At 36.0% G+C, this 12,419-nt stretch overlaps 2 protein-coding genes across 4 annotated transcripts in view; both read right to left on the bottom strand.

Moving 5' to 3' along the window:
* Window positions 1-12,419, bottom strand: part of zgc:162928 — a 194,759-nt gene that overhangs the window by 73,368 nt on the left and 108,972 nt on the right. For 2 of the 3 annotated variants that reach the window (NM_001430954.1, XM_087308716.1), the window contains 1 exon segment: window positions 10,319-10,454. In NM_001430954.1, the coding sequence (NP_001417883.1) occupies window positions 10,319-10,454 (136 nt within the window). 3 annotated transcript variants of the gene reach the window in all.
* LOC147838022 (uncharacterized) overlaps window positions 1-12,419 on the bottom strand; it is a 168,167-nt gene that overhangs the window by 106,200 nt on the left and 49,548 nt on the right. The window lies entirely within an intron of this gene.

The raw sequence follows: 12,419 nt of genomic DNA, 5'->3' as shown, positions 1-12,419 counted from the left end.
GTGATTGTGCTGCTTCCAGATGAGCTGTTTTTCTAAACGTGGTTCTTTCAGTCTACCACCTAATCCATCAAGTGAAGAGGACAGAAACGAGAAGAGAAGAAATAAATCACATGGTCTTTCGCTGCAGTGATGCATTATAGGTCAGTGGATCCTTGAAGATGGTTTAGTAAGGCTAAGATAGATATTTGACAGATATTTACAGATACATAGCAGAAGTCTTGAGAAAGTGTTTTAGAATATGTGGATAAGTTACAATATAACAAAAACATTGTAGCTTGATTAACTATTTATTTATTTTATTGCATTTATTACTGCATTATTCATTCATTCATTTATTCATTTTTCTTCTGCTTAGTTTCTATTTCAGAGGTTTTCCCAGCGGAATGAACCACCAACTATTCCAGCATATGTTTTACAAAGAAGATGCCTTTCTAGGTGCAACCCAGCATTTTCATTCTCGCAGACACACACTTATGCACTACATCAAATTTACATCATCCAATTTACCTATAGTGCATGCTCATGTGGGGAAACTGAAGCACCCAAAGTAAGAACACACGAACACAGGGAGAACAAGCATACTTCATACAGAAATGTCAACTGGCCCAGCCGAGACTCGAAACAGCGAGCTTGTTGCTGTGAGTTGACTGTGCTAACCACTGAGCCACCGTGCCGCCCTACTGCATTATGTAATGAATCGATTTAATGTATTGACATGAATACGCAGACTATGGCAAATAAGTGAGAGGAGATGGAAATGATGTCTACACGTTTTCCTAAAAGATTTACAAGGTCAATTCTTTCTTATATGAAGATAGTGGAAAACAAAATATTTATAACACAATGGTTTATCTTTTTCTTCTTCTTTCCTTTATTGTTTTTTATTCTTATATTTTTGTTTTTGTACTTTATGTATTTCTTGTACTATTTGGTTAAGGAAATACAAATTGTTATTATTTTTTTAAATAAGGTTGTCGCAGCAGTATTTTAGTAATTTTACTAACATATAGGTGAATATATATGTACCGATATATGTGCATATATGTACATATAATATAGGAAAACGGCCAATTTTATATATGTCCCATATATCAGAACCCTATATTAAAACCTATATTAAAATATATATGTTTATATAGGTTCTTTCCATGTGGGATTACAGTCTACAGTATTTCTTTGTTGTCGTCGGTATCGTGACGGGTGCCAGGTGTAACCACATTTACCCAGAGACTTTAACCCTCTGGGGTCTGAGGGTGTTTTGGGGCTCTGGAGAAGTTTGGACATGCACTGACATTTGTGTTGTTTTCAGTATCTTAAAAACATTTAAATGGCTAAAGTGTGATAACACTGTAAACAGCACAAGTTGGGCTACAATAATACCTAAGCAGCATGTTTGTATGTGTTTGTGTTTTTGAGAAAGAAACGTTTATGCGTGGTTAGTGAAAAACTAAAATTTTGAAGTCACTGAAACAAGGCCGTGAAACACACAGAGAACATTTGTGCACAAGACTTTTGAGAACTGGATCTGGTAGTCTTTTTGCTTCAAAATGATGTGAGAATCATCTTGTTCACTTGCTCACAGAAAACATTATAATGAATTAAAATTTCTAAGTCATTTTTAACTATTTTAACTATCATTACTATGCAGTGAGTCACACCTGAGAAGACAAAGACCAGCATAATGAGCCATCAGACAGGTATGCGACTAAGAGGGAAGAGTTTCAAGAAGGAATCAGAGGAAAGTTTATTTACTTTTTTGTTTGCAGTTTATTTAAAATATATTATTCACACAAAATAACTGGAGAAACACTTGTGAGAGTCTGTACACTCTATAAAGTGTACTGTATACAAATTTGTATTTAACTTTGTCTATTAATAGTTTAGAAATAAGTCAAAAACATGCCAAAATGCAACATATTATTTTAACATTGTCAAACATCTTAAATAGGTTAAAAAAACAATACATTATAATATATGGAATAGTATATACAAAGTTTAAATTATAATAATAAGATTCTGAGTTAGTTTTGGTAATCTCACATTAGAGCAATGTTATTTTAAAGAATGATAATTAATCCATATTAACAAAAAAATACTATGAGCAAAAGAAAGCGGGTGAAAAACACATGTGCGATAATGAAATCTTTTAAACAGTCGCGTGCATCACAGCAGGTTTTGGCGCAAGTGATCATCCTCTCATTCGGTATTCACAGTAATTATTTAAAGAATAAACTTACAAAGGACACTTAGAAATGTAACCTTGCAGACAGGTATCCTGTGATGGGGAGCAGCGCAGGAAAAAGGCAGTATTTCATTAAAACCGCTGGCCTTCTTGACATCAGCGGAGACTCACAGACGCAAGATTACTTGTTCCACTTTTGTAGCATTTTTAAACATTTTGTGAAGTTGAAGGCTACATCATCATCTAATAGTTTGTTGGCATGACACAGACCAACATTACTCCCATTACTGATCTAACTCGGAGCACTTCTTGTCTACTTTAGCTCTCTTTGCCGCTGGTCCTTTACCTCCATTGTTTTCACATCTGGATTTACATATGAAGCACGCTTACTGAGAGGCGGGACCATGCTGCTGTAATGAGGCGATAAAGGAGAATCCGTACAGTCCTTACTTTTATATGGATTACATAAAAGGAGATAATTTGTTTTCGACTTGAATTGGTTAATGCAAAAGTAGACATATGAAGCTTTATATAGATATCATAAATCATGATCTTTGTTGACTATTTCCCGAGTTTCCTTTCATTTTAGTGACGTGTTTTTCTGACAACAGTCTGCTCGCACCTCAGACGCTTGTAATAACAATGCCCCGTGGGCGTGGTCGCATTAAAACTAATGAGATCAGACTGAGAAACTAGACATAGCGTTGGTTTCATACCGATTACTTTATCAAGCAATGTTTGTTTTCAACATGCATAGCTGCGTTTAAAAGTAGACACTTTAAGCTTTCTAGAAATACAAAACGCACAGATGAGAAATGTATTCGCAGAGTTTTAGCGCATTTTACCGACGCGTTTCTAAAAGCAGTTCACGGAGAGAGAAAAGACAGAATGCCTACACTGTTTGTTTTCCTTATTTTGCAAAAGCACACACGTTTGTTGTTGTTGTGAGTGTACACAACAAAAAGTAGACACATAACAGATTCAATTAATGTATTGATCTTATCTGTACGATCAAAACTGAAAGTTTTATTTAAGTTCATTTCAGCAGTTTGACGCCACCACAGGTCAAAACGCGTATACGCAGTCTTCGATCCCAGAAGGTTAAGGAATTAAAAAGTAGACAGAAACTATTTCACTCTTCCTATTGGTCTTTATGCATTTCTCCCAACTGCTGCCAACTACATACATGCCAGTCAATGACAATAAGTAGGCAAAAGGAAAAGAAAAAGACACTCAAACATCTGTCGCAAAATAAAATGTTACATTATTAAAATAAAAAAAAATGATACAGCAGTAGAGCGACTATCACACACTTCGCAGACCTTGCCAAAACTGAACTAAGCTTCTATACGTGTGTGCATACATCTTAAAGGTAAAGCAACCACAGAAGAAGTCCCATTAAAGGGGACATTTATACACATTGCATATCAAACATTAAGCAACTGTTTCAATATCACAATAATTAACCTCGAAAAAAGCAGCACAATCACTACCAGACTTCTGTTGTGTTTGCGATAAGGAGGGACGAGACTGAATCCAGCTCCTTATTCGTAGCTCCTTATTGACTCCATCCGGTCCACCTTAAAAACCGTAAAGGCTGATTTATACTTCTGCGTCAAACGCCGGCGTATGCTACGGCGCTGACGCATAGCCCTTCGCCGTGGCCGTCACCGTCACTGACGTGCACCTCTCAAAAAATGTAACTACACGACGCGTAGCGTAAGCTCTGTGATTGGTCGGCTTGGTATCGCTGACGAGTCTGGGCGGGACCGAGAGCCGCGCGAATGGCGCGAGCGATTGTTAACAAGTGTGGAGTCCCGTGAAGGAGCTCCGGATGGAAAGTTTTGTTTTGTGTTTACCTCATAGTTAAAGTTGTTGCACGTCTGCCGGTTCCTGCATCAAAATGAGCGAGTTTGAGCGACTTGTACATCCCGGAAGTGTTCAGGAAAAGCAAAAAAGCAGCGAAGAAACTCGACACAGAGACACATTTACACCTCACTGCCAACTAGCGTTTCGGAAGTGTTAATGCAGACCGACAGAGACAGTGCGCAGAAGTATAAATGCACAGCCATGCGCGTTGCCTGCGCCGTGGGTTACGCCGGTCACCTGACGCAGAAGTATAAATCAGGCTTAAGGCTTCCGTTTTCCAGCTTCGCGCTCCAGAAAACACACAACAGTTTTAATCAAGGGCTTATTATGCGGTCCTGGCACCATCTTGTGGATAGGCAATGTCAACCGTCTTGGGTCTACAACACTATGGTCGGCTAATGGCCGCCAACGAGCTCTCTAAGAAATTGTAAATATTTTTAAAAAGGCACTATTCTTACAAATAAAATGCATAGTTGTACACAGAAGTGAAGGGTGAAGAAATATCACATGGCTATGAGCCAATCAGATTCAAGAACCAGACAGAACTTATGTGTGTGTTTATATATATAGGGTGTAACGACATGCAAATTCGTATTGAACCATTCAGACTTTCAGTTCGGTACGCATTACAAACCAAACAATTCTATTCAGACTAATATCTAAAAAAGATAAAAGAGAATTAAGTACAAAATATAATGTTTTCAGTGCAACAACGCTCAACATGGCATCCCAAATGACATGGCAGACAACATGCTGCCTTCCCCGCTGTCATGTGAAAACAGTAGACCATAGCTTTTGAACTCAGATTATCACTTTATTAAAGCATGATGCACTCATTAGCAATCTTGCTGCCTTCTGTGTCAGCCTGCTCATGCTGGCTCCGCCCCCGTTGGCCCAGCAACCCTGGACCTAGACACAAAACAGCCAATCTAAATAACCTATTCACATTTCACCACCCCCCCCACCTTCAAACACTACTCCAGTCAGGCACGCGCTACACTAGCTCGCAAAATGGCTAGTAACTTTATGTATACCCAGACATCCCAAGTCTCCCGAAAGTTTCGGTTCCCGGAAATCGCGCATCTCCCCCCGGTCCCTATATGCTGCAAAACCCTCTCCACCGCATCCCTCCCAGCTCTCCAGGTTCATTGGGCACAACTCACCTCCGCCACTCAGGTACATCACACACACACGCCCCGAAAAAAGTGTTGCATGCAGAACTGTAGCAAACAATTAATTTGTGTTGAATTTAAACAAACAAATTAAATGTAATAATTTTCAACTTAATTTGTTTGTTTAAATTCAACACAAATAAATTGTTTACAACCACTCAACGTAAAAAAAAAAAAAATGAGTAAATCCAAGGAATCATCTTTCAATAATTTTTTTCAGTGCACCGCTCTTCAGATACGTCTCACACCATCACCGATACCAAGAGAGTGGTGGAAAAAGAACATCATCTGCTATGACAGTAAGCTATTTTAGCGGTAATGTTTGAGCATATCAACTCGTTGACACTTACATTACGGAATCAGTAAGTGGAACAGCATTCCGACAGGCAATTCCTACATATTCAAACAGGGCAAAACAAATCACAGAGGCGATCGGTACATTTATAGCTGTGTATATGAGAGATCTTTATATAGTGGAAATTTCGGGTTTTAAGAAAATGTTAACAGAGCCCCATTACATTATTCCTTGATAAGCCCATTTCAGTCAGATAATTCCTGCTTTCAGATCCACTGAAACGGCAGGTGACAGTCAAATCAAGCAGATCTGTGCTGTCTAAAGAAAAGGTGGACACTCATCTCTCTAAAAAAAAAAAAAAAAAAAAACTTAAAAGTAGATTGAAACTGAGTTCCATATAAAAATTCTATTGTTCTTTTCTTTTTATTTTTTAACTACTACAATATTATATTTATTTTTTATAAGCGACTTTTTGGTTTTGAGTGTAAAGAAGGTTTTTTTTTATTTGCAGCTAAGCATAAACTCCGGAAGTATCGTTCTATCAATGTTTAAAGACATACTTTAAAGATGTTAGTTTTCATACATTAAAAAAAATTTTATCAGATAAATCTTCTGTCTTTTTTCTTTTTTTGCTGTATCGAAAACATACCGAACCGTGACACCACTGCGTCGTATTGAACCGAACCATGATTTTTGTGAACCGTTACACCCCTAATATATATATTTTAGGGGTGTAATGGGGTGTAATTATTAATATATATATATATATATATATATATATATATATATATATATATATATATAATCTCAGATACCAAAACACTCCAAACACTCTTTTCCACATTTAATGATTAAACCAATTAAGGTGAAAAGTTCTGTGCACATTTTTTATTTTTATTTTTTTTCAGGAACCATCCGCATTCTACTGTGCTGTATATGGTACAGTATACAATATGAAAGTGAGATTCATATGTAACATGAAAGCTACATTTCTATAAGCTTGCTATTGATCTATACTTTGTTGAGATAGGATAATAGGAAATTTTCATTGCCTTTAAATTTGTCTAAATTAAGAGTTTTTATACATTTACTGTGGAAAATGTACTAAATGTCTTCATGGTAAAGGGTCTTTACTTAATAAGAGGATGATTTTAGTTGTTTAGATTTTAGATGAAATATTTATTTTGTCATCCAGGGTCATTTGAGTATTTCTTGTAATTTAGTTTTTGTTTTGTTTTTTTTTTTCTTACTTTTGACTTGATAACCATAAAATGGTAGTATAGTTTTGGAATATTTTACTTATTATTATTATTATTATTATTATTATTACTATTTATAATAACTTGTTTATACAGATACCACTAATAAATTAGTGAACCTGCTGAACAAGCTTGAAGGGTTTAAGTATAATGTTACACTTTCTGACATTGTTACACATCCAGACTTTCCGGACTGCTGTTAAGTGACATGTTCCTCACTCGCTGACCACTTGAGATAACAAATGTCCAGATAAAAGGATTCCTTAGTCTTAGTCTGAAGAAAATGTGAAAAATGTTTCATGGATTCTCCGGGTAGCCACATGCCCAGGCAAAGAAACAAAAAAAAAAGCACAAAAAAGCAAAAACACACAGAGAGATGGGCCTCGGCTTACGTTTTAGAGCTGCTGCTATTTGGCAAGTCACAAGACAATTCTATGGCACTGAAGAGCTTTCAGGTGTACATTTGGTTAAAGGAACATTTTACTTCAGGAAATTCAAGATGTAGCTGTGCTTTTTTCATCAGTAGGACATTAAAGAAGATTTTCAGTTGAAATGTGGTTCCTTGGTGATTCATAAAATGAAATCCTGCTGCTACAGACACTTTGAGAGTCATAAAAACGAATACAGGCAAAACAAAATGAATCCCTGTCGGGTCTAATGAAACATTGAGGTTTTATGAAGCAAAACGATCGGTCTGTGCTTCGAACTGACAAGAAAACCCTCAAAGGCTGTGGATCAAAGGTAATGATGTTGTAAACAATGTTCAGTTTCTTGCACAGACCAATTGTTTCGCTTCATAAGACCTCAATGTATCGTCATGAGCCATGGGTATTCATTTTGTTTTGCTTTTATATTCTTTTGTTTTACCCGCAAAGTGCTGACAGCCACTGACTTGCATTTTATGAATCACCAATGACCCCAATATGGTCAAATAAAAAATCTTCTAGAATGTTCTACTGATGAAAAAATCACCTATATCTTTAATAGGCTGAAGGTGAAAAATAAATAACAAACAAATTTGTGTTTTTGGGTGAACTATTCCTTTAAGGAATGAATAATTCAGATGAATTGTTCTGGTTGTGACGACTATGACAAAAAACTAATCCAAAACATCAAACCTGAGCTCTATATTGTAGATATATAACTAAAGTGGGCCATATCCACAATTCTGCATGTGTAGGCTGTGATAAATGAATGAACTGTTAAACAGTCTTCAAAACAAACAGTGATGGTGTGATAAACTTTCCACAAACCAGCGGTGAGATGATGTGATTGGCATCTTGTAGACTGTAAAGAATGTTTAAAGTATCCGTGGTGAATCTGATATGGGGCAGAAATGAAAAGCTAAACAAAAAGGGCCAAACAAAACAAACACAGGGAATGTAGGAGCGTGGCAGCCATCGTACCCAGCAGATTCACTCTTATCAGAGCCTGGCATCGGACGCAAGCATTGAGTCGCCCTATCACAGTGTGAAATGTGATCACTTTGGTCTTCCACAAACAACAAAACAGGAAATGAAAACAGAAAACAATTGATAAAAGATTATCTTCTTTTTTTATGGGTCTTATGAATACAATCAGATTTCTAGAATGCTTTCCAGATATGTATGCTTTCTCCCATTTACAGGTGGGTGTTTTTTTTTTTTTTTTTTACATGAGACACTTTCATGTCCTTGCAATATATTTCAGATGTATATATGCATATATTTATAAATCTAAAATTGTGTTTTAAAATATGATTATCTTCACAAAGAGAAATAAACCATTTAAATGTCTGTATTGTGTAAAAAATAGATTTATCATTTGTTAAAACAATTATTATCAAAAGTTCAAGATTTTTTTTTATAATGCAGGGCTGTTGAATGCTTGATTCTGATTAGCTGATAAACATGGCAATACTGAAAATGGTTATTTCACAGCCGATTGTCAAAAATCAAAACAAACCAAAAAACATTCGATGAGATGCGAATTAATCTAGTTCCACATAGGTAAAAGGACAAAAACATCTAAACAATAACTTAGGTATGGTAACCATAATTATGAGTGGAGCAATTGACTCTGGTCAATAAAAAAAATAAAATAATGCACACCCCATATTCAATGTTCCATCATCAATTATTTCTACCTTAGTTTTTAAACAAACAATCCATAGTGTGACAAATCACCAGCAGCTACAACATTGATGACTGCGTAGCTCCATGCTGACATCAGCAGCACATGAAATAAGCCCAAGATCATCGAATTTGAACCATTGATGAGTGGAAAAAAGTGGGCTGGTCTGACGTATCAAGGTTACTGATGACTCGCATGAAGATGGCTGTGTGTAGATACATCAATTACTAAGTGAAACTAAAACATAAAATGTCACGGTGGTGGAGTGGGTAGCACAATCACCTCACAGCAAGAAGGTCGCTTGTTCGAGCCCCACCTGAGTCAGTTGGCATTTCTGTGTGGAGTTTGAATGCTCTCCTCGTGTTCGTGTGGGTTTTCTCCAGGTGTTCCAGTTTTCCTCACAGTCCAAAGACATGCAGTTTTGGTAAATTGAATTAGATAAATTAGTCGTAGTATATGTGTGTGAATGCAAGAGTTTGTGGATGTTTCCAAGTGTTGCATTGCAGCTGGAAGGGCATCCGCTGCATAAATATATGCTATATAAGTTGGTGGTTCAGTCCGCTGTGGTGACCCCTGATAAAAAAATAATAATAATGGGACTAAGCCAAAAAGAAAATGAATGAATAAATGAATGTAGAGCCACAGTGTGACAAATCACCAGCGGCTATAACATTGGTGACTGCGTAGCTCCATGCTGTCATCAGCAGCACATGAAATAAGCCAAAGATCATCAAATTTGAACCATGGATGAATGGGAAAAAAAGTGGGCTGCTCTGATGGATCAAGGTTTAAGGTGAATCCCATGAAAATGGCTGTGTATAGACACAGCAATTGATTACTAAGAGAGATTATACCATAGAATTATAGCTTATTATTATCATAAGAAACATACACACATCGATCAGTCAATACAAAATACACATTTTCACAATCTTTGTCATTGAAACATATTGCTAATTTAAAATGTTTTTGGAAATGACAAAAATTAAGGCGAAAATAGTCATGACTTTCAGGAGTCTTTGGTCACAATTGATTTTCTAAGAATCTTAAAGGTCAAAAGTGGCCATAGATGAGAAAACTCTCATTCATATAGTCTTAAAATAACTGAGCACCTTGACAGTTACTGTAGTCAGATAAATGTTGTGGATGATCTCAGCATGTAGTCATTCTCAATTGGTTTACAGGAATGCTGCGTGTGGCCTTCATATCCGGCTGAAAGAGCCTCGCTCTCAAACAGAGGTCAGGATTCGTGACTCGTGACTTGACTAAGATTTATGGCAGTGCATTGTAGTGTGGACCTGAAGATGACACTGTTCACATTGTGTGTGTTTAATGGAGGTTAGCAGAGGTGGCAGCGGCTCTAAAGGTGGAGTGAAGTCACTAAGTAGAGTAGAGCTGTTGGTCAATATTGAGCTGTTTAAATATTTACCTTGCACACCTTGAGCAGATGTTGAGAGTGACTTTGGCCTGGGGCTCTGTATAGTAGGAGCTACGGCCCTGGCTGAACTTACTGCCGGACTGCAACAGGCCGGTGACGCCCTCCATCCGCAGGTCATCCAGATCCTCTGACAGAGAAAGAAACAGAGACAAAGGAATAAAGCATGGTATAAAGACTTTACTTGCTTGGAGTAAGAAACTTAATATCTTATTAGCATATAAAAATTGTATTAAAAATAAATAAAGTAAATAAATAAATAAATAAATAAATAACATTTTAATTTATTATTATTATTCTTTTTATAGTTATAGTTATTATTATTATTATTATTATTATTATTATTAATATAATTTAAATAAAATAACAATAATGAAATAGCAAAATTTACATTATATGTATTGTTTTCTTTATTTAAAAATATTATTATTATTATTTGTTATGTTTATGAATTTTATTTTACCCAGTTTACATTTCATTTTAATAAAACGTTATTCATGAAAATGATTAAGCGGTTCATATTCATGACAGGCCAAGAAGAGGACAGCAGAGGAGAAAGATTTTGTGGAGAGAGACATACAGAAATCCAGCAGCACTAAGATGGGCTACTCAATACCCTCACAGCATATGCTCACAGACGGCTGTCCTGCACCCAGAAAACAGGTGCAGAGCGACTCTACAGCTGCTCCTTTACTACACGCAACAGACCCATTCCCAGACTTCAGCTCACTTACATCAATGAGCAGAGCTGACAACTATTATATAGAGATCTGTTTAGATTTGCTGCTTTTTTAAAGTAAATATATTATTATATTTAGAGTGCGTATTGAAAAACCCTTGTTGACTTTGACACAGATATACAATTAAAAATTACTTAACAAGTTTTGTACAAATTTGTTAAGTTGATTTTTCATTATTATGATTATGATTATGATTATTATTATTATTATTATTACTAGGGGCCATGCAGGTTTTCGATTAACTTGCAAACAAATTTAACGAAGAGCTAGCGGAAAAAGTGACTTAAAGTGTTATTTCTGTAAACCACAAATTCACACCAAACTTGGTCTATGTTATCACAACCATGGTCTGAAGTAAGTTGCAGCGTTTCGGTGCACTGCCCCCTGGTGGTCAGGACATCAACCCTTTGTCCAAAATACATAAAATTTCTTTACATCCGGCAGAATTTGCCGAGTCGAATGATGTCTGATTTTCTCAGGTCAGCCATTTTGGCCAATGGCCATTTTGAATTATGTCAATAAATTGCTATATTTTACAGATGCATTGGCAAATTGTTATGAAACTCAGTATGTGTCTTCGGGACTGTGCCCTGAAGATGCTCAAAATGTTGTTGCAGCACCACCTTTCGATCAAATGTTATAACAATATTTCTAAAACTGCTAACTTTTGACACATTTTGCCTATTATTATGAAACAGGACGTCCGGTTTGCCATATTGCAAGTCAAAAGCCTACTTTCTCAAACTCTGAATCTCTGTGCTGATTTGCACCAAATTTGACTCACTTGGTTCATCTTCAGACCATGCTGACAAAAAAGTTATGGAATTTGTGTCAGGTGTGAAGGTTTTTTGAATTTCGTACTGACAAATAGTATGGCATGATGCCAAACTACATTTTTGCAGATTCCTTGTATCGTACAGAAAACATTCATATAATTTATCCCCTAATTGACACAAATTTCTGTCCACCATCTTGAATTAGTTTTAAAATATGTTGTTTTGAACTCTCCATAGATCATTAGCCCAATTTCCACCAAATTCGGCTCATATAAAGTTGAAGTCAGAATAATTAAGCCCCTTTGAATTTTTTTTTTCTTCTTTTAAAATATTTTCCAAATGTTTAAAAGAGTGATGGAATTTTCACTGTATGTCAGATAATATTTTTTTCTTCTGGAGAAAGTCTTATTTGTTTTATTTTGGCTAGATTAAAAATTTTTTTTTATTTTTTAAACACCATTTTAGGGACAAAATTATTAGCCCCTTTAAGCTATATTTTTTCTCAATAGTCAACAGAACAAACCATCATTATACAATAACTTGCCTAATTACCCTAACCTGCCTAGCTAACCTAATTAA

This window comes from Danio rerio, chromosome 24 (assembly GCF_052040795.2).
Source record: "Danio rerio strain M-AB ecotype USA chromosome 24, GRCz13ab, whole genome shotgun sequence".
NCBI lineage: Eukaryota > Metazoa > Chordata > Actinopteri > Cypriniformes > Danionidae > Danio > Danio rerio.
The sequence above is the reverse complement of the archived record's forward strand: the minus strand, read 5'-3'. Positions and strand labels throughout refer to the sequence as shown.